The following is a 24,439-nucleotide window of genomic DNA, read 5'->3' as shown; positions in this document are numbered from 1 at the left end:
TCAAGGTTATACTTCACTCCCCAGGGAGGGGGCGAGATTTTAAAAGTAATCGAAAACGACAGATATTAATGTTGAATTTATAGTTTTCGAAGTCGCAGAGTTTAACGCTATTAGTTTTCATGATGTTCAAGTTCATCCTCACCCCTTGAGCGAATTAAACATATTTTCTTGCGCCTACGTGGGACTCTCCGATTTGCTAGTTTTAAATATTACTTTATCGTGAATTTTAAAAAGAAATCCAAAATTTTGCCGCCTGTGCTCGAACACAGAATAGCACTTATCTAAACACGGGCCTGACTACATCTAGTACGAAAGTACTAGCGGTGGCCACACTGTTAGTTCTACCTTAGTGTATAAGCATAACGTTAGTACTGATACATATGAAAAAATATTAACAAAATAATGTGATAATTCTATCTAGACGTCATGCTAGAACCCTACTTTAATTTTTTAATAGCTTTTCGTACGTAGCAGCTTAAATGTTGTACACTAACAAGTTAAAGTGGCGAAAGACTCGCCGCTTTTTCAAAACAATTTCCAAACAAAAAAATCTCCAACCGTTAGTGCTACATTGATGTTGGGTAATACTACAAGAACTCTGTTAGTGCTCTTAAATGCGGGACGTTATTAAATAATTAAACCTTGGCATCAAGCTAGAATCGCGACTTTCTCAAAATTATGTACCAGCACTAACGATTGCCACTCTTTTTGTTTGTTTACCTCACATTTATTTAGAAAATCTTGCAAATTAAGCTTGACGTTAAGCCAGATTCTACACTCTTATTTGTTAATAATTTCTCGTCAGTGTGGTCAATCAGCAATGGTTGCTGTTATGCTGGAACGCAGGTCATCCAATGTGTAGTACGGAAATACCGTTGCACAGTAATCACAGAGTTGTTTATGTGATAATCACGCACACAGAAAACCAATGTCATTTGCCTTAACTGCTAGTTGCTGACTTTTAGTGGTAGAAGGTGGAAACACTGCATGGAAACTAAACTTTGAAAGTTAACCTTTCGAAGTGCATGTCTTACAATAACAAAGGATAAATTTATTAGATTCCACAGGATAAATTTCTGAAATTCGGTCCATAATTTGACTTGTCCTGTATATATTTATAATAATAACTTCGCTAACTCTTGGACCTCTACACAGACACACAAAGAAGTCCGAAGTTGAATCCAATTCGAGGGTATTATTGTGTACCACAATATGTAATCAAACAAAATATTTAATTGAATTGGAAAATGTGTATAAAATAGGCAATGTTTGGAGTGGAGGCAGTTTGAATATTCTTTAGGATTCATAATCCAATGGAAAATTTAAAGTGCCTTGACTTCACGTCTGTGAAGTTGTCCCGCCCACCTAATGAATTTTTCTTTTTCTTATCTACATCGTTAGTTTATCGTTAGTTTACGTTAGTTTTGCTAAAATTATCGTTAGTTTTGCAAAAATAACGATTTTATTCGAGAAATAAATGGGCAGGTCAACTTCACGGTTCCCCGCCCACAAACGAATTTCAAAAGTTTTTCATGTCACATCGTTAGTTTATCGTTAGTTTACGTTAGTTTTGCTAAAACTATCGTTAGTTCGCAAAAATAACGATTTTATTCGAGAAATAAAGTTTCCCGCCAACTGTGAATTAGCCCGCCCATATTGAATTCGCATAAAATTCCAACTCATATCGTTAGTTTATCGTTAGTTTATGTTAGTTTTGCTAAAACTATCGTTAGTTTCGCAAAAATAACTATTTTATTCAAGAAATAAAGTTTCCCGCCAACTGTGAATTAGCCCGCCCATATTGAATTCTCATAAAATTCCAACTCATATCGTTAGTTTACGTTAGTTTTACTAAAACTATCGTTAGTTTTGCAAAAATAACGATTTTATTCGAAAAATAAATGGGCAGGCCAACTTCACGGTTCCCCGCCCACAAACGAATTTCAAAACTTTTTCATATCACATCGTTAGTTTACGTTAGTTTTGCTAAAACTATCGTTAGTTTCGCAAAAATAACGATTTTATTCAAGAAATAAAGTTTTCCTCCAACTGTGAATTAGCCCGCCCATATTGAATTCTCATAAAATTGCAACTCACATCGTTAGTTTATCGTTAGTTTACGTTAGTTTTGCTAAAACTATCGTTAGTTTCGCAAAAATAACGATCTTATTCGAGAAATAAAGTTTCCCGCCAAGTGTGAATTAGCCCGCTCATATTGAATTCTCATAAACTTCCAACTCATATCGTTAGTTTATCGTTAGTTTACGTTAGTTTTGCTAAAATTAACGTTTATTTTGCAAAAATAACGATTTTATTCGAGAAATAAAAGATCCCGCCAAATGTAAACACAATTACATAGCAGGCTTACGCTTATCATGTTCCCTCAGATACAGTACATGAGAATGTGTCCAGTATGTGCCTTATATACTTCTTACGTATGCCTGTTATGTAAATGTGCTGTTAGTGTTTACATTTGGCGGGAACTTTTATTTGTCGAATAAAATCGTTATTTTTCCAAAACAAAGGTTAATTTTAGCAAAACTAATCTAAACTAACGTTAAACTAACGATATGAGTAGGAAGTTTAAGGGAATTCAATATGGATTGGCTAATTCACAGTTGGCGGGAAACATTATTTCTCGAATAAAATCATTATTTTTTGCGAAACTAACGATGGTTTTAGCAAAACTAAAGTAAACTAGCGATAAACTAACGATGCAATAGAAAAAATTTTGAAATTCATTTGCGGGTGGGAACCGCGAAGTTCGCCTGCCCATTTATTTCTTGAATAAAATCGTTATTTTTGCGAAACTAACGATAGTTTTAGTAAAACTAACGTAAACTAACGATTTGAGTTCGAATTTTATGATAATTCAATATGGGCGGGCTAATTCACAGTTAGCGGGAAACTTTATTTCTTGAATAAAATCGTTATTTTTGGGAAACTAACGATAGTTTTAGCAAAACTAAAGTAAACTAACGATAAACTAACGATATGAGTTGGAATTTTATGAGAATTCAATAGGGGCGGGCTAATTCACAGTTGGCGGGAAACTTTATTTCTCGAATAAAATCGTTATTTTTGCGAAACTAACGATAGTTTTAGCAAAACTAACGTAAACTAACGATAAAATAACGATGTGATATGAAAAACTTTTGAAATTCGTTTGTGGGCGGGGAACCGTGAAGTTAGCCTGCCCATTTATTTCTCGAATAAAATCGTTATTTTTGCAAAACTAACGATAGTTTTAGTAAAACTAACGTAAAGTAACGATAAACTAACGATGTGAGTTGGAATTTTATGAGAATTCAATATGGGCGGGCTAATTCACACTTGGCGGGAAACTTTATTTCTTGAATAAAATCGTTATTTTTGCGAAACTAACGATAGTTTGAGCAAAACTAACATAAGCTAACGATAAACTAACGATATGAGTTGGAATTTTATGAGAATTCAATAGGGGCGGGCTAATTCACAGTTGGCGGGAAACTTTATTTCTCGAATAAAATCGTTATTTTTGCGAAACTAAGGATAGTTTTAGCAAAACTAACGTAAACTAACGATAAACTAACGATGTGATATGAAAAACTTTTGAAATTCGTTTGTGGGCGGGGAACCGTGAAGTTAGCCTGCCCATTTATTTCTCGAATAAAATCGTTATTTTTGCAAAACTAACGATAGTTTTAGTAAAACTAACGTAAACTAACGATAAACTAACGATGTGAGTTGGAATTTTATGAGAATTCAATATGGGCGGGCTAATTCACAGTTGGCGGGAAACTTTATTTCTGGAATAAAATCGTTATTTTTGCGAAACTAACGATAGTTTTAGCAAAACTAACATAAACTAACGATAAACTAACGATATGAGTTGGAATTTTATGAGAATTCAATAGGGGCGGGCTAATTCACAGTTGGCGGGAAACTTTATTTCTCGAATAAAATCGTTATTTTTGCGAAACTAACAATAGTTTTAGCAAAACTAACGTAAACTAACGATAAAATAACGATGTGATATGAAAAACTTTTTAAATTCGTTTGTGGGCGGGGAACCGTGAAGTTGGCCTGCCCATTTATTTCTCAAATAAAATCGTTATTTTTGCAAAACTAACGATAATTTTAGCAAAACTAACGTAAACTAACGATAAACTAACGATGTAGATAAAAATAAGAAAAATTCGTTAGGTGGGCGGGACAACTTCACAGACGTCTTGACTTCTACAATGCAAATGACAGGCTATAACTTCTAGAACTAGAAAGACACACAAAGAATGTTGACATGACGGAAAAATCATATAAATACTACTGGATTCTCTTCCGGGTACTGGAAGTTCTATTTTGACATCGAGACTCTGAGTCATAGCGTTCATCATTAGTTTTTCTACTCCATCATTCTGTCCATCAGAGGTTATGCTTATCACCGTTGCCAAAGGTAAATGATTATGCATTGTCTTCTCTAGTCTTAAAGTTAAACCAGTCCATACCAAACTGTAATTATTCAATTATTCAACATCAGATCATTAAATTATTATTTTAAATTATTTCAGTTTTATTGAATTTTATCTTTGAATTTCTATTCCCATGTTTATAATCAATTATGAGCTATGTTTTCTACGCCCTCAAGACTTACATTAATTTAAATTTCTTCTAGGAGGAACTCGGTGGATGTCAACGCCATTCAGTAATTTCATATGAGAACGGTCTGGGGTTCGCAACCCAGACAAAAGGTCTCCATTTGATATGCCTCCGGGAGTTTCTAACTGCCTTTTACGTCACAAAACCGGTCACTTGTATAAAAATTTTACTGAAAGATTTTGTATCCTCTCTACCATTCAACTCTAGTTGTTCTGTAAGTTTTTTCATCTCGTAATTGCTTAAAACGATTAAATTGAATTTATTGACCTGAGAAGCCAAAAGAAATTAAGAGGAGGCAACCTCCTCTTTGGCTCCTGGTGTGGTTTGGTATAGTTTGTCCAACGAATCTTGCAGTTAACCACTCAAAAGAGATCGTTGATTAGTCAACCAATTACTTCAGAAGAATATCTGCTGTTTGCCCTCTTGTAAGCGTCACTTAGAAGGAAGTTTCGAGGAAAATAACTTAAGACCAGTCTCAAGAACTCTGTTCCACTTCTCGGAATTTCAAATTAGAAGCAATTAGCATTTTCCATCAACCTCCAGTATGCAGAATATATTAAGGGAGGAAAAAAAAAAAGCTTCGAACAGTTTTGTCAAGGTGTTATCACAGAAGGACCAGATAAAGAAACCATGGGTAAATTCAAGGTTATCAACAAAATTATTAAACAATAATTAAAACAAAACGTCCTAAAAGTAATTATAACAAGAACGGCAAAAAAATTCATTGTATTTTGTTCGATTATAATTCGCATGAAGCAAATATAGATTTACAGGGAGTAATTAATATTTGTCAAATTGGATACAAAATATGTATATCGTAAATATACTTTAGTATACAATTTATCACTTTTCAGAAGGTAAAGTGTAACAATTTATATTTTCAGTTTCGGTAGTACAGTTCATGTGGAAATCGTTCTAAAGAATAGTTTTATAAATACATTTAAGAATGAGTTCTTTTGCAAGTCTAATTCAGTGTACTCTTAAAAAAAAAAAAAAGATTAAATCGATAACAGGGTCTGACAGAAACATCTGACTACGAGTTAGTTTCATGCACCTTATCTATCAGATTTGTGGGAGCAACCATCGGTAAAATAAAATATTTGAAGGTGAAATACAACATCACCACAACAGAAATATACAACCAATTTACATTTCTGTTATGTTGGCAACCAACTACAGCTGATATTTTACTATTTAAATCTGCCGCGTGCAGAAACTTGTTCCCTATAGACGTCTTTTCAAGCAGTGTTGAATTTTAGCTGTAAATTTTACAAAATGTGGTATGTCTAAACTTGACCAGCGTCACATTTTACAATCCTACTTGTGATGTCAATTCACATAGTCTATTTCTTCCGTAGATTTACAAATTTATGCTCCCTAACTTAAGATATCACCGAGCTCCAAAGGAGCGATACGTTATGGGGCGTCGTAGAGTGATGCTAGGATCAATCAGCACTTTTCTCTCCCCTATTGCATCACAAAAACACATACACATTCCCTAGATTAGTTACTAAGACAGTGAGTTTGCAACATTGACATATTATGCTATATTGGTTATTTTACTTAATATGGCCTAAAACTTATTTTTTTCTCCGTAATTAGTCATCATACGATAATAATACCTTTTATGTTTGTTTGATGCTTAAATTTCGTATAATTCATTCAATTTACACTATATTTTTAATCTTAGCGCTCTAAATGCGAACCTTAACCCCATTCTTTGCGAACCTTAACCCCATTCTTTCATAAGTATGCTTTTTAAACATTGTTAAAGTTTCTTATTAGCATTGAAGTTTCTAATTAAACATTATTATTACTAACTTTCTCTCTACACCTAAAACTTCCATAACATGCTTGCCCTTGTGGACAATCCTGATATATCACATAAATTAAAATTCCGAAAACTTTTCTAACTATTGGATTAAAGGAATATTCGACATAAACTACTGTATTATAATTATTCTGTTGCAGTGACAACAATTGTTTTTCCTTTCGGATCATCGAATCTATCCATTGTTTTCAGATCCATAATCATGCATATACCCCAGGAGAAGATAAGAGCTAGAATTAGCGTCACAAACATACCAGATAAAATGGGAATTGTATAAAACTGTACGCAATCATAAGCATCTCTGAACCGGCTTGTAGAGTTTGTAAATGCTTGAACTTGGATACTTCCAAACTGGACAGTCACTTGGTCTGAAGAGAAACTCACACCTCGGCTACAATGATAAGAAAAGCCTACTGGAGCTTCAATTTTATAAATAGTTTTCGTTAGATTATGTGCTTCATTTAGGCAAGATAACACTTCAGGTGCAGGATTAGTCTTGGCACTTGATACACTCCAATAGCCTAATTCGGAAAGACTGAAATCCAGCGTCAGGTTCAAGCACTTGTTATTATCATTACATAAAACAAATATTGCTGTAATAGCTTCATCAACATCAACTTTAAGCACATTCATTGTAGTATTTTCTTTTTCACAAACCACAGTAATATTTGAAGGTGCATAGAACATAAAATTGCTTTCGTTGAAAATTTTACTTGTCTTTGCCAACAATGTTGGCTCATTTCGTCGAAATCTGGCAGCGGCGTGGTGTTGTGGAGAAGCTTCTCCTGTGTAAATTGTTAAAATATCCGTAGTATTTCTTTCGCGTAGCTTACCATAAACTTTCATTATTATATCATCATGTTCACGCAATGAAACTTCTCTCTCTTCTTTGCTTTGGCCATTAGTAGACTTAATTATCATTCCATTATAATTATCGTTTAAACCTATCACAGCTAACGAATGTTTAGTAACACCACTCCAAGAGTATTCTTTCAACCGAAAATCTTGTAATGCATTCATGGGATTACTCACAGAAGGAAAAAAGTCCACAGAAGCAGCATTTTCCACAACTAGTCGCTGTAACTGAGGAAACCGGCGACTCTCACCTGCATTTGTCCAACTAAAATCTTCAACACTTAGTTTTTGTTCCAGAAAAACAAGGATAAATGGTTTACTTTTGATTTTTTGTTTCAAAACACTTTCAAACTCCTCGGTAGTCAATTGTTTCAATGCTGGAATTAATTGTGAATCATTATCACTCAATGAATTTGACTTCCATAAAATTACTGGCACATTTGATTCAGCGAGCTCTGCTGCAAAAATAAAACACAAAAATAATAAAAACGGTTTCATCTTTGTTAAGAACTAACTGCATTCCTAAGGTACCAAAGAAGAAAGATTATCGTAATTGTTCACGAGTAACGGAAACGTATAGCAGAAAACGTCATCACCAGATTAGACAATCTTATCGGTGAGATAAGACTCATAGTAATTCTTGTGTTGAAAATTCGCCCCACCTTCTATCTCTTGTACAAGTACCACTTGAGATTCACGTGACACTATTAAATATGATAAAACAGAAATACTGATAACCTTATTCCTTTCAATTCAAAAAAGAAATAATAATAATAAAGATAAAGATAAAAGAGTTACGAGCTTGTTATCTATATTTTCCTATATACACATCAATATTTGGCAAAAGTTATTTCTAAACAATTCCAGTCGTGAATGTGAGGGTGGGGAGTACATACTGTACCAGACTTCGCAAAATTCGGCGCACAGAAAAGCAACGTTAAAAAACTGTATAAAGTCATTATAACGAGGGACGTCATTTGAGAAGGGCAATTGCCGCTTCTGAGTTTGAGAAACATGCCCGTAATAAGTTGTATACTAATACACTAACAAAAAGTGAAACTTCTATGTCGATGTATGGTCTTCTGCTCCCTGATAAACTCTGAAATAACTACTGATTATAATTGCTATGCAGATTATCGCAAATTAAATCGCAAACTTTTCGTTGCGTTGACGCAAACTGTTATAAATATGCATGTTGCTCACTTTTTAAATTACGCCCAAAAATTTTATTTTCTTTTTCTCTTTCCTGAATGCAAGTAGACGTTCCTTCAGCTTTTGGCTTCCTGATTACGAATCTGAAGTCAGATATGTTCTATCTGGTCTAGTTTTTGAGAAATGTAGAAATGGAATTTTGAGGGAAAACTCGTATTTTTTAAATTTATGTCGTTTGATAAAATTGTTATTTTTATGTACACTTCTGTTCACAAAACCTAGACTACCTTCCAGAGGCCAAGTTCGAGAAAACGACCCTAGATCCTTACGAACTCCCTTTAGATCTGAAGCATTGTTCCGTTATTTTTGTCACAGTCAGAGATGGAAATTGACTGACAATATTGCAGTACACATATAAAAACTTCGTTGTAGATAAACAAAATAGCTATAATGCGGGAAATAACGGTAATATTAAGTAGTAAATTTGACACATTATTTATGTTTTTAGTCTAGAACGATTGTCCGGTTACCTTCCTTGTAGTCAAAAGTAGAGAGAAATTTATGAGAAAACATCTATATCAGAAGTGTAATAGTAAGAATATTTGAAAACTTTCTTATATAACATGTGATTCATCCGACCTGTCTTTCGCACATGAGGTTTATGTTTGTAAAAGGATTAGAGATTTCAAGGATAAAAGTAAAATCACATTTTACTTGCAGTGTCAAAGCAGTAGCAGTGGCAATATTAACAATACGTGCAGTCAGTGTAATATACCATAGCAAAAAATAAACCAAAATATGAATAAATTTTGCTGCGCAAAAGGCAAGTTACTTTTCTTTCTTTCCTTTTATGATAAGTAACTTAACTAAATAAGGTCTCCTAGTTTCAGAAATCATTAGCCTTCTTGTATGACGACTAGTTTTAGTAACAATCGCCATTTACTGTTTCTAAACTTCCCATTGCGGGTATAAGTACTACTTTGCAATAACAGTGAATCGCCAGTTAACCTACTAGTATGGCCACGATTTGCTTTATTATTATTATTATGCATATTTGTCAATCCAACACTCCTCCACCAAATTTACCCCATCCATCGAATTCGTCCGGTATCAGTCTATTTTTTAGAATTGCTACTATATGAAATGCAGTGTTGCGAATTTAGCATTTCTGTAGTTTGTAGTATCCGCACAAATTAAACTTACCCAACCTCGTTTACACTAGATTTTCTTGTCATTTAAGTGAAAGGGATAGCACAGTTAGGGACAAACACTGGTCTACAGCTGTCTGTCCAAAGAGATAAGTGTTGACACACAGTGTGAAAATGTTACAAATGCTGCCTTAGTTGACCCCAAAAAGATATTCTGCCACCGCTACACATCAAACTGAGAATCATGAAGCAGTTTGTGAAGGCCTTATACAAAGATAGCCCCTGTTTTCAATATACTGCAAACAAGTTTCCACATTTATCGGACGCAAAAGTCAAGGAAGGCATTTTTGATGGAACAAAAATTACGAAACTTCTGAAACACCCAAGCTTTGAATAGACGATGAATGCCACAATGCATATTACATGGAATTCAATGAGGGAAGTCATGAAAAAAGTTCCTAGGAAATGTCAAGGATGAGCAGTATGAAACAATAGTGAAAACGATGTTGGATCACATTAAAGATTTGGGATGTAAAATGAGACTCGAACTGCACTTCCTTCATTCTCATCTCGATCATTTTGCCAAAAATCTTAGGGCTGTTAGTGAAGAGATGGGAGATTGGTTTGACTAAAACATCAAGGAAGCAGAAGATGTCAGGGAAGATGAGATGTATCCAAGATGGCCGACTACTGTTGGTGTTTTTTAAAAGAGATGACAAATAACAGTCTAATGGGCAACCAAGCGGTTATTCCAAGGAAACAACTAGGACTGTTCAAATTAGGGTGAGTTTCACAAGTTTCTCTTTTAGTAAGGTGTTATTTTCTATATAAACTAGCTGTACCTGCGCTCTCTAACAGCACATCATTCACATATGAGCATGACTCTCCTTGGTTCCCTTGCGAGAAGCTTTCATGTTCCACGGTCCTCCGCTAACCTCTTCGTCTTCACGTATGACCTTTCTGTTTTTATATAATCCATTAATTCTAGTTTCCTTCGCCCCCTCCCTCTCTTTCCCGCCACCATACCCTCTAGGATGCTCCTGATGATACAATTTCTTCTTAGACAATGTCCGAACCAGTTTCTCTTCCTCTTCTTAATAATATCTAAAATGTTCTTTTCTCCCCCACCATTTCTAACACTCTCTCATTCGTTTTCCGCTCGACCCAACTAATTCTTTCAATTCTTCTCCACACCCACATTTCTAAGGCTTCCAGTCGATTTTCATCACTTTTACGCAATGTCCATGTTTCCGCCCCATACAGTACAACATTCCACACGAAGCATTTTATGAGTCATCTCTTTATTCAAAGTCCCACAAAACAGACTTTTCTTCTTCCTGAAGGCTTCATGCGACATTCCTATCCTTGCTTTTATTTCACATTCATACTTCATGTCATTACTAAGAATGCTACCCAGATATTAAAAACTATTCACTTGCTCAATTTTCTCCCCTCCCACTTTTATATTTGTCACAGACCCCTTCGTTCAAATCACCAAGACTTTTGTCTTTCTAACATTTATTTTCATCCCATATTCTTCAAATACCTTCCTCATTTTTTCTAACATTTTATTGACTTTCTTTTCAGATTCTGCAACAAGCACCATATCGTCTGCAAATCTTATGCACCTAATCATTCTACCTCCTATCGAAGTACCGTCATCATCTAGAGGCTCTTTTTCACTATTTCTTCTAGACACACTCTAAAAACTATGACGCTTAAATAAGCGTTAAAAAACAGCGATTTTTTAACATGTAAAATGAATGTAATATTGTTATTTATAAATGGAAGGTCTCATGTTATGTATAAACTGAGCACAATGTGGCCCATAAATGAACGTAACAAACTTGATGTATGTTACATATACGTAGAAGTGACAACCGTTACACGTAAATAGAATGCACACCGTTACATATAAATAGAAGAGACCTTATGCTGATATAGGGAACAAAATTTAGGTATATTTATCGACAATGCGTATGGTAAATAACTCACATTATTAACCCCTTGGATTGAAATGAGTCTAGCTCGTCATGGCCCCCGGTGCAAAATCGCAAAATGACGAGCCACACCTCGACATAAAATTTAAACTATTGTAGCATCACGTAGGGTTACTATGTTGATGATTTGATAGTTATATAATAATAAACCATCTATAATACACTTTTATAACCTATACTTCAATTATCAGAATTCAGAAAATAAATCGTAGTGGAAGGGGTTACGTGTAATGTAAATAACCCAAATATAATATCTAATTGTCTACTTTGTTTTGTTGAAAGCTCAAAAGAGGAATCGAACTTACACTCTCAAGAAAATCGATTGGTATACCGTTCGCCCCTCCCCCCCAAAAAAACAACAAAAACGAGCGAGTGAGCGATACCGGTACCAATCGAAGGTTGATTAGATTTCTCTTAGGACTATTCCGTTTCAGCAATGTGACAGAGAAAGGTAGACACATACACAAAATTTAGATTATTTACTATTATATGTAAGAATGTTATTTCATACAGGCAGTCACTTATGAATTTCCTACTAATTTATTATTAGACGTCATAAGTAAATCTCGACAATATTGTAGGGGCCACGGTGGCTCAGTGCTAGATCGTTCACCTCTAGTGCGTGGGGTCCCTGGTTCAATCCTAGCTCCCGCCAAGTGAAGTTTGTGGTGGATGAAAACCGTGTGCGTGGATTTCCTCAGAGTTTTCCCGTTTCCTACCACTTTCTTCATTCCACTATTTCATTCATTTCTCATCATCACCGTCTCCTTTAGCCTAACCGGCACAAACGTGGGACGTAAAACTCAAAGATTTCATTTCGACCAATATCTGTGGTAATTAAGGTGTAATGCTGAACTTAAACATTTATTTTAAAATGGAAATGTGGTATTCGGGTTCTAATATTCTAATATTCAGAAAACAAAGCCTCTCATACCCCGAAGCCACTTTGTCGAACTGAATTAAACAGCAGGAAAAAAAATATCTAGCACAATGAAACAAAATTGCTGCATTGCCCATAGGAACCACTTTTACAATTTGTTGACAAAAAAAAAAAAAAAAAAAAACCTCTCGAAACTGTTTGTCATCTTCGTGGTAACAACGCAAGATACACCCATCCCTCGCGGTTACTGGTGCAAATCCCGGGGGGATGAGGGGGGACATGTCCTTTCCAACCTCGGAACTGGGGGAACTATCCCTCCCAATAATCCGATTTGAAATGTGTTTTTCGGGGAGAAACGTGACGATTTGTGCCCGATAGCCACAAAGGAAAGTGAGATGAAATTGATATCCCGCCCGCCTCCCAATGTTGAAGACAACTCTGCTCCCCTGATCCTCTACAGCATTGCTTTTCAACTTCATAATTATTTTGAACATCTCAAAAAAAAAGTCTTACCCGCCCCCCCCCCCCAAGTTGAAGACAGATTTGCACCGCTGCTCCCGGTCCAAGCAGTGACATCCCGTAGTACTGAGCGGTAGTGGGGAGGTCCATATGATCGAATCCCACCGCCAACCATCCTCACTTAAGTTTTGCAGTGTTTCCCTCAGTTTATCCAGGAGAATGCGAGGATGGTACCTTAAGAAAGGCCCTGGCCCAGTGGCGTATTTACGATTTTCTTTCGGGGGGGGCTTTGCTAACTTTCGGGGAGGGCTTTGCCTGAAAATGTGAAAATTCTGCAAGATATTTCATATACTTTACTATAGTAAGATTTCGGGGGGGGCTTAAGCCCGGAAGCCCCCCCCCTAAATACGCCACTGCCCTGGCCGATACATTTCTTGCCTTATACCTTATCCTGGCCAGAGGCACAGCTACTAAAAGGATTTAAAAATAAATTTAAGAAACTGTAAAAACCACAACTTTTCTTCCCACAACATTGTAACATCTTACAAGATCAGGTTGAAACTGCCTTGATCATTTTTACACTGGTAGACAATGTATGAACAAAATACTAAACACATAATACTAGCTGCTTCTACGAAATATAAGTTATAGAGAAAAAAAGGAAAATAGGAATCTGCTAAAATAAGCATTAACGTAAATAGCTTTTCCGTCAGTCAGTTATTCAATATTGTCGTCATATTAAGAACTACACAGGATGCCTATTTACATGAGCGATTAGAATTTACAAAATTTTTACAGTATAGTTTCGTATGAGCACTGTTTTTTTTTTTTTTTTAACCTTCAATTTAAGCATCTATCCGTGTACACGTTTTCAAGGTCAGTTTTGACCTGACTGTTAAAATTTTTCCTTGTTAAATATCGTTTAAAAAATGAGATCATTTACTGTTAGGAACAAAGAAACATATTAATCCGGTAAACATAAAAATAATACACAAGCAATAAGTGAAGCACTAAACTATAAGTGAACTATATCTTAAATTGATATTTTTATGCAAAAGAACACTTTTACAAACTTGCAGAATATCTTGAAAACTGTTTACAACTTTCGTCACGGCCTTTTTTGTACACATATGATTTCCTTCTAAACACAAATTCACAATTTTCGCACTGAGTTTGGACCCTCTAAACCCTAGGTCGAACTCATTTCTGCATTTATGATATTGACGTTAGTATCACCAGAACTATGTTAGATTCCACTAGTATTACTGTGAACGCGTGTAGGCTCAAAAATTCAATTTTTAGTGTGTCTCCATAACGAGAAACGAAATTTGAACTTAGATTTACAAGAACTACACTCATACCGCAATGCCCCTCCATGCCTCTTTACATGGCGTGACAATTTATCAAAACTGAACGTACTAAAAGTACAATGAACAGGCCGATAAATTTCATCGGTCATCAACTGCTAAGTACCTCATTACTTTCGACCTGTACACTTTATTCCTCACGGTATGCAGCTTGCTCTTCTATGTGGGGACGACTGCTCTCGGTAGATACTGTTTTCAATCGTTCGTTCTACGATAGTGTCAATCATCTAGCTGAATCAGTACCGAAATTGTGTACAGACTTCTCAGATTTAAAATTAACACTGTTAGAAAGTACAAGATGTAACTCAGATTTTGAATTTACACTTGAAAAAAAAAAAAAATAGGTCCGTATTTTATCTACGGACACAGGCTAATGCTGAAATGGTGTCACCAACTTAGGCCCTAACGACTTCGTTTGGAGGCTGATCCTCTCATCTTCATTTAAAAAGTGGTTGCTCGTGATATTTCCGAAGTTTCTGGCGATGTCACTCACTTGTGAGTGAGCTGGACTCGCAGTGAATTTGTTATTAGTCTCAAGTCTTATCCACCACCTGCTGGAGTGTAGTGCGTGTAACCGTAAAATGACCCAGAAAATTAACTTTGACGCTTTTCCAAGAAGATTTATAACATTACCAAATAGTTTTGTTTTAAATTTGAAGTTTTGTCAATTTGCCACTATGACTGAAGAGCAGGAAAAGCGGGACAAAAATTAAGAAGAAATCGATCACTGCCTTGCCATCCCAGCATTAATCTGGTAGGACTGAGGAAAACCTCTAAAATTGGACTATTGAACAACGTCTGAAATATCGCAGTCCATGTTTTTTTGAAAGGTTTAACATTTGAGGTGAATTAACTTTCATGAAATTAGTGCTGTTACTCACAAAGCCAAAAATAACAGAGCAGACGATCGAGGGGTTTGAAGCGTTAGACCACCATATGGATCTTTGTGAATATTAAAAAAATAACAACTAATAGCATCGTGACAATCCGATTGGTGGAATGCAGAAAGTGAGAAGAAACGGCAGTAACGTAAGAAAACCCACGCCTACAGTATTTATCCACCAGAAGGCCCACAGGACATGAGAGGGGATCGAACCGAGGACCCCAGGCAGCAGAGGTGAATCTCCAACTAATAAGTCCAGCCAAACCCCCAATGAACATGAGTTAACAAACTTGTAATGCTAATTTACAAAACTGCATATCGAAACATGCCTTGTTCACGTTTTCCTTGATAAAATAAGTTCGCGACGTTAAACTCTGCGGGTGGATGCTAGTCAGGGAAAGTGTTTCGGAGGGCAGAAAATTGCATAAAATTCATTTCTCATTAACCTCTTTCACATGTAATAAAAACGAGGAAAAACACTGCCAAAACAAAATACTTTCCACTACTTTGCATACCTACAATGAGTGACAGCGTAAGGCAAACTGGGGCCCGGGGCCTGTGAAATAGGTTGGGCCCCCTTTCCAAACAATCGTGATTTATACACTTCTATTTTTGACATTCATTTAGATAATCATTCTTTCTGTTTGCTCCTCCCCCTTTCCCGTTGGTATGTGTGTTTAGATCATTATAATCTGGGATATATTAAACAAATAGGGCTGACATTCAGCATCCCTGTCTATTTTTTAAATGCTTAGAACCGCCTTCAGGCTGGTATCTACAAATAAAACTGGACCACGATTATCATTGCATATTTTTCTTTTTTATTCATTTCTAAACAAAGGACATGATAGAAAAAGGATTAGGGATACAAGTGTAACGGAAACTACAACCCACAACAGAAATAACAATCTTAAGGGGGCAGACTACTAAATATTTTTCAAAAGCTAAAAATTTTTCTTTTGCCAGTTTTTCGTAAGTGAAAAGTGATAATCAAATGTAACATAGCACAGTAATAGATAATGTTATTCTACACCCGAAAATACGAATCGGAAGAATTTTCAGTGTTGCCATCCATAGAAATTACAATGTGACCAGAATTTGAATAACCCAAAAATCTAGGTTATGGCAGCGACTAGAAAAATGAATTCAACGGCAATTGATGATTTATCATGCTGTCTTTGTTCCTTGTTAACTACTTTTTAAAATATATTTGTATTTATTTTATAATAAAGAGTACAAAATAAATAACTTTTAATAAACAGTAGAATTAAAATACAAATATTATTCTTCTAGTCATCTAGTCATTATGAGTTCTTCTTTCTAGTCACTTCCATAACCTAGATTTTTTGGTAATTTAAATTCTGGTCACACTGTAATTTCCTTGCATGACAACACTGAAAATTCTTCCGATTCGTATTTTCGGGTGTAGAATAACATTATCTATTACTGTGCTAAGTTACATTTGATTATCACTTTTTACTTACGAAATACTTGCAAAAGAAAAATTTTTAGCTTTTGTAAAATATTTAGTAGTCTACCCCCTTAAAAACAAACAAACCGTAACAATCAAGAATCCAGAATTTATCCTACACCCATACTACCGTAGTTTCAACTCGTACTGTAATTAGATGGAATAGAGTAAGTAATGCTCCTAATAATACAGTTAGAGACAAATTTACGTACAAAACGTAACAGTGAGCTGATATTGCAAAAGTTGCAAATGATAATATAACCGATGCGATTTTTAAATGTAAGCTCTATGTTTTCTAGAATATTTTTGTTCGGTTCTCGCCTTTGGTGTTTCTTTTGCGCAATTTCTCATATGGTTAAGTTTATTCATAGTTTTTCACCTGTCTGAATTTACGTCAGATGGGTTTTATTTGATTAGATTTTTCTTCCTCAGTACAATTAGCCGCATTCACTTTAACATTCGGTTTGTCTCTAGTGATAATGTACGATCTATTTAGTCCCGCTGCTTTTGCAGAAATATCAATGAATAGTTAAGCACAGAATATTTCTCTCCTGCTTGACATTTTTACTATTGTTTCCAGATTTCTTACTTGTTTTATGATTATACTATTTTGTATTTAATAATTCAGTCATGTTTATATTCTATCACTTAAGACTATTATTATTACTATTTACTAACATACTTGGTATTAGAATATATTATAACAAAAAATCCTGAAAATATTGAATAATTGGGGATATTATAGATTAAATATGTGAGCACAGAATTCTACTACGGGTTATAGGTATACCATCCTACTTTTCATTACCACCTATCACCAGTCAGTTGACAAATCTTGAAAGTTTTTTATTACTCTTTTATTACTTTTGGGTGCGCGGTGGCTCAGTGGTAGAGCGTTCACCTCCGATGCTTGGGGTGCCTGGTTCGATCCCAGCTCGTGCCGTGTGGACTTTGTGATGGACAAACACCGTGCTCGTGGGTTTTCTCGGGGTTCTCCCATTTCCCCCCACTTTCTTCATTCCACCTTTTCATTCATTTCTCATCATCACCGTCCCCTTTAGCCTAATCGGCATATACGTGCGACGTAAAACAAAGATTTTATTTTCTTTTGGTACTTTTGTATTTTTATTGCCTTTACTTAAAACATGGAACTACTTTCGACGAACTACTACCATATTAGCCTATGTTCCACCAACATTCAGAATGATACCTTCCTTGCTTTGGTAGCAGTGAAAGTCTCAACTATATTATCAGAATCCAGTGGATGCTATTTCATTTTGGATAGAAAGAATGGCCAGATTCGTGAATCTTTCCTGACACATTGTGGAACGCAAGTATGATTTTATCAATTTCATTTTGGTGAAAAACCTTTAACATGATTCGACAGATACGGGCAGTGTTATCAAAATCTGAAGAGCGGTTGCCAAACTTTAGTAAATTTCAAGCCCCATTGAAGTTACATATTTTAGGATACCTTGTGGTGAAAAGTCAAGTTGTTCTTTAGCTTTCTGAGCACACCTTAGTGAACGGATTAAATCCTTACAATCTTGAAATAATTCTAAGCCATCCAGGTCATTCGGGTAGAACAAAGCCAGATCAGAGCAACATGCTTTTAGCCTTTCCTCGCTCTCATCATCTAGCTGCTGCACGAAGTTGGCCATAGAACACAGGAATCCAAACCTGTCATTCAGGTCATGCATCTCAGTAAAATCATCATACATTTGTTGTCTCATCTCACTAGAATTTCGTTGATAGAGCGCTTCACTTCAGCCTGTGCAGTCAGGTTTCATTCTTTGCTTCTCCAAGCATGCATCTCCTTCTACTCTGTGTACCCAAAGTTATGTCCTGCAACTTCTTTCAGCTGTGGATATGATTTCCTTGTCCAGCTCAAGTCTCCAGATATTAATGGTGTTAACCAGGCTCTGTAACTGAATAAGAGTTTCACTGAAACTCATATCCTGAGATTGAAGGCATTTTTGGATCCGATCAATATATGAGAGATTTGAAGACCAGAAATATAGTAAAGCGATGAAGTTAAATGACTGGATGCTTGCAAGAAGAAGACCAGCATCTCCTGTAATTTCAAGCGTTTCAATCGAAGTGTCACGCAGATCTTTCAACAGATCAATTACTTCATCCAATTGACTAGAAAGTGCCTTTAAAGCTTCTGTTTTTGATCTCCATCTAGTGTCATTTTCACCTTTCAGACCAATCTCGACAGTTTCAACGCTCCCGACAGTTTTACAGAGATTATGCTGCAACTGGGAACCTTGACTCTCTTCAGCATCACAGACAGTTACAATGAACCGTTCACAACTACCTTAAAGCTTACAAGTTGCGATGCTGGGTCAAAACATGCAATAATCTCGACTCTCTTTTACATCCTACTCAGTATTGGAAACGTTTCCAGCAACTTACAGGTCAAAATAGTCACACAATCTATTCTCTCATCGACAACAATACTTCGCTTCATACTGATACAGATAAAGCCAATGCTTTTGCCAGGTATCTCCAGGACATCTTTACACCTCTCGCACCTGAATATCCACATCGTTCTCATCCAGTCGAAAATCTCAATCTGGATTCGCTTCATCTACAAGCTAATGTTCATCACACTTTACCGGAAAACAATCCTCTTACTGCACCGATCTCGATTTCTGACATAACCTCAGTGGTAGCTCATAGACGTAACACAGCCCCTGGCATGGACTCTATTACATATCGACACATTAAAGAAAGTCCGTACGTAGTCTTATATCTCCTTTGTCTCATCTATACCTTTATTCTTCGCACTGGCTTTATACCTGCTGATTGGAAAACTTCAAAAACCTTAATGTTCCTAAAACCACATAAACCTGTTGCGTCTGTCAGCTCGTACCACCCTATTCAACTAACGTCAACCTTTAGTAAAATACTGAAACGCATTATTGTTAAACGTCTTCATTCGTACCTGGCACTACACAACATCATTCCACTCGAACAAGCTGGTTTCAGACCTTCTTTTAGCATAAATGATTAGTTGCTTCGACTTTCCAATTCCATCTATAATCACTTTAACACAGGCAATCCATCATGTTTATTCCTGTTTGACCTCGAAAAGGCATTCGACAAGGTCTGGCATCTCGCTCTCATTTATAAGCTCAAACAGCTCCGCTTCCCTCTTGCTTACATCAGATTCATTTTTAATTTTCTCTCTTGTCGACTGGCATACGTCTGTATCCACTCCAGTTTTTCATTTCCCATTTTCCTACATTCCGGAGTTCCCCAAGGATCGGCTTTGTCGCTGTTATCATATATTCTCTTTGTTTCCGACTTTCCTGCTGTTCCCGGTACAGTTAAACTCTTCCAGTTTGCCGATGATACTGCTTTCTTTGCGACAGGAAAAAACATCCATCAACTCAATCTCGCTCTACAGGATTCTATCAATGCCTTTGTTGACTTGTGCTCTCACTGGAGACTAAAAATAAACGCTGCAAAAACTCAAGCAATTCTCTTTCTTGCTCCGAAGCATCGTTCCCGTGTCCACAGAAATTTAAGACTTCTGTACCTCACAGTGCAAGATGTATTGCTTAACCCTACTCGCAGTGTCAAATATCTTGGAGTCACTTTCGATCAACATCTAACCTGGACAGCACATCTAAAAGATATCTCCAAGAAGGCTTACTCTCGTCTCAATCTCCTGAAACGTCTTGCTGAAACTACCTGGGGACTCAATATTCATACAATTCTCAACACATACAAGGTCCTTTTCCGTCCTATTCTCACGTACGGATATCTGCTCCGATCCACTACTATGAGAAATTACGCATCCTGGAACGTCATGCTTTGCGAATCGCTTTCCGTATCAAATTACCAAGTCCCACTCAAGATCTTTATGAGAAACTTACGTTTCCACACATCTTGTATCATCTTGTGTGAAGGAAAAGCGTAACTGTAAAATGAGATGAGATGAGAAGATGAAATGAAGTGCGAAACTCACTACAACACATAGGTTCTGTTAGTTGAACAAATGCAGGTTACCTTCTCGCCTAGGGACGGCGCTAGGCATCAATGAAGACAGAGGAGCCCTCTTAGTACAGAAGGTATTACTGTGCATATGATGGCCATATGTGAGGTAGATGAGCGTCTGTAGAGTATGGTTCGTAATAGGCGGTGTCAGGATGGTCTGGAGGTAGAGTGTAACGGTATAGAGTAAACAGTAATGAGAGCGGAGGGAAAAGAGCAGCAGTAGAGGAGATGCTTCGGGCATGGTCTTCAAAAGTTTTCTGGAGAAGTGGATGATTGTTGTGCAGGCGCTGGGTGATGTATTTGGTTCGGAGTGCTTCTAAATGATACAAGATGTGTGGAAACATAAGTCTGTCATAAATATCTTGAGTGGGACTTGGTAATTTGATGCGAAAAGCGATTCGCAAAGCATGACGTTCCAGGATGCGTAATTTCTCATAGTAGTGGATCGGAGCAGATATCCGTATGTGAGAATAGGACTGAGAAAGACCTTGTATGTGTTGAGAATTGTATGAGCATTGAATTCCCAGGTAGTTCCAGCAAGATGTTTCAGGAGATTGAGACGAGAGTAAGCCTTCTTGGAGATATCTTTTAGATGTGCTGTCCAGGTTAGATGCTGATCGAAAGTGACTCCAAGATATTTGCTCGCCCAATCCTGCCGAACTCAGTGTTCATCTAGTGAGTATCAACGAACAGGTACATAAACGAACAGGAAAAAAATAAACCTGATTTTTCGGCACCCTAGAATCAAGTATAGTAGAACAGAGCTCTTGCTTGCTTTACAAGCTTCTGCTCTTCTCTTCTGCATTTTGTTTAGGTTGATCAGAGAACCGTTAGTGCGAGAAAAAGATAATGAAAAAACACAATAACAATACGTGTGGAATAGCATATATTTTTATATTTTCCTTGGCAGAACATTCTTCCAAACAATTACAGGAAAGTAATATCAGTGCTGAAGCTGGAGTGATGAATAGGCGAGAAGAAGTAACGAAGCATTCCTTCCAGTTCAAATTTAACGACTGTCGTTCTCCAAAACTTTATCTTGAACTTCAACGAAAAGATTTAAGTCCTACATCACGGCAGAGAAGAATCCCTAAAACGCTTGATACGGCAAAATACGACACTAATCATGTTCAGCATCGAAAGAATATTACCGTGAAAAATACTTTGAAGCCTACGGCTTGGTCTTAAACACCATGATCTGAAGATTTTAGGACTATATTTTCTCTCTGCTGTAGGATATTTAACAGTTTATAATTAATAATACTAGTGGAAAATCTGTTCACATATCCCCAATTTTAACCTAAATGTATTCAAAGGACTACATTTTGATCTTTTAAAAGCACAGTTTAAAGATGGTTTCCTCTCTTCACCGAAGCAAAAATGATTCTTTAAACGTCATTCAAGGTGTTCAAGATCTGGTTGTCTTATTGAAATCTGAACCAAAAGAGATAAGTCATTATTTGTTTTCGGAAGTTAATAAGGTAGCAATGCTTTTCCTTACTATTCCTATCACTTCAGTGACACCAGAAAGATTATTTTCGACTCTGTGAAGAATGAAATCTTATCTCCGGAGTACCATGACACAACATAGATTAACTACTTGATGATTCTTCATTCCTACAAAGATCTCGAAGAAGTTATGAAATAACCCAGTACCGTTGCCAAGGATCTCATATTAGTTGAGGTTATTTTGAGTTTAACGTCCTTTCAGCAGCGAGGCTATATGAGACGGGAAGTACTGATTAATCGTGAAATCCAAACCACATTAGCTCTCGCCGGGAATCGAACCTGGTTCTCTCACGCCAAAGGTGCTTTCGCTAACCACTTCGCCAAGAAGCTCGGAGCTCATATTAGTAAAAAAGAAAGCATATTATGGGAATTTCAGTGCAGACAACTAAGTACGATGACTGTTAAGTGAATATTTTTATCTTGAATATATTGTGAAAATGGTCAATTTTATTTGATAATGTCATTTTTTTAAAAAAATAGTGTTTTCTTTTGTGTAACTCACTACAGTATACAAGTTAAATTTCACACAGTGTGCATTGAAGAGGGGAAGGGACTTTGCTTCTTACCCGATGAACAAAACCTTTCTTGTAAAATTCAGCCCGGGCAAAGGTTTCCATCCTCCGATACCACTGTCTACAACAACATGGTATGATTAACCTGTTGCAAAGAGCCTGTGTGATTGACTGATAGCTACACAATATATTAACAGAATGAAAGTCTTAATTTTAGTACTGAAGCTGCACTCAGGCAAGAAACAAGCTGCCCGCAGGAGTGGCTTCTGTGCCTTGTAACATTGTGTTAAAAAACAGACACAAGGTCAGTTGCTTAGTTCTTTGTAAAACATCTGATAAGGCTTTTTGTCTTTTATACAAATCATATTTGCCAAATTGTTTGAAGCCTCTTTATTCCTTATAAAAACAACATATCCAGATTCACGGAAGCCCACAGAATTGTAAAAGAAAGTTGAAAAATGCCTTTATCATTCAGATCCATTATTATTATTATTATTATTATTATTATTATTATTATTATTAGTAGTAGTAGTAGTAGTAGTAGTAGTAGTAGTAGTAGTAGTAGTAGTAGTAGTAGTAATAGAAGTAGTATTGGTATTATTATTATTATTATTATTATTATTATTATTACGTAATATTATTATTCCTCACAGCAATTAATACTTAGCAGCAGTGATAAAAGTGCGTGGGAACGCGGGAGGACGGCATCCCTACACATCCAAAAATCTGTACAGCGTCCCCCAGTTCCTAAGAAATTACAGTGGACAAAGATAGGTATGGGGGACGGCGTGACGTCATGCCGCTACCTACCGTCCCCCTACTTTTCAGATTCACTTTTACAACTGCTTAGCAGGAAATCAATACCTGAGTTAGTAGAACATCTCTTTATTGCTAAAAATCGTAATTTGGCAGTTATTAGAACAATATTTCTGTATTTAGAAATGAAAAATTGAAAACTTTGAGTTTTACGTCCCACGATTATGCCGGTTAGGCTAAAGGAGACGGTGATGATCAGTAATGAACGAAGTGGTGGAATGAAGAATGTGAGGAAACGGGAAACACCGAGGAAATTCACGCACGCGGTGTTTGTCCACCACAATTTTCACTTGGTGGGGACTGGGATCGATCCAGGGACCCCAAGCACCAGAGGTGAACGCTTTACCACTGAGCCACCGCGGCCCCTTCTGTGTTTAGAGGTAGAGGAGAGGAGACCATGGAAGTTACTATTGCCACGTATAAAAATGAAACTTGTGTTCAACACTGATTACGTATTATTCAAGGAAATTTTAAAAAACGAAATGCTTACACATTTTCAAAAGTAAAATTAATATAATTACTAAAAATACATTCATTGAAAAACTCAGGAGTAGCAAGTGCACCCTCTTAAATCCGCTTGAGAGCGGTCGAGTCTAAATTGAAATAAAGTTAAAGCATAGAAGACCCAAGTTCGATACCCGGTGGGAGTTCATGTGGTTCGAATTCGACGTTAATTAGTACGTCCATGTCTCATATAGCTGCTGAAAGGGGCGTTAAGCTCAAAATCAACTCAAGATAAGTTAAAACAATGAGAAAGTTTTCAACTGTCTTGGCGTGTGCAATTGTATGTTAAATAAAGCTACATACACTATTTGATAATGGAAACATCATCAGAAATACAGTATCCAATAAAGCAAACTTTTCGAGGAAGCTTTGTCTGAAGATACATAGACATGTTGAAAATAGTTTAAAA

The 24,439-nt window shown here is 36.3% G+C and overlaps 1 protein-coding gene across 1 annotated transcript; it reads right to left on the bottom strand.

The window, feature by feature from the left end:
• Positions 1 to 5,274: 5,274 nt before the first annotated feature.
• Positions 5,275 to 7,888, bottom strand: LOC145690614 (V-type proton ATPase subunit S1-like). Its single transcript, XM_081765675.1, has one exon. It carries the CDS (start codon positions 7,817 to 7,819, stop codon positions 6,593 to 6,595), a length of 1,227 nt encoding a protein of 408 aa, XP_081621801.1. The 5' UTR covers positions 7,820 to 7,888; the 3' UTR covers positions 5,275 to 6,592.
• Positions 7,889 to 24,439: the final 16,551 nt, after the last annotated feature.

The sequence above is a fragment of the Thermobia domestica genome, chromosome 7, assembly GCF_964235325.1.
Source record: "Thermobia domestica chromosome 7, izTheDome1.hap1.1, whole genome shotgun sequence".
Lineage (NCBI taxonomy): Eukaryota > Metazoa > Arthropoda > Insecta > Zygentoma > Lepismatidae > Thermobia > Thermobia domestica.
This window is presented reverse-complemented; position numbering and strand designations above follow the sequence as displayed.

Excerpts from the sequence above, each read along its gene's own strand:
- LOC145690614 (XM_081765675.1), bottom strand. The coding sequence starts at position 7,819 with ATGAAACCGTTTTTATTATTTTTGTGTTTTATTTTTGCAGCAGAGCTC.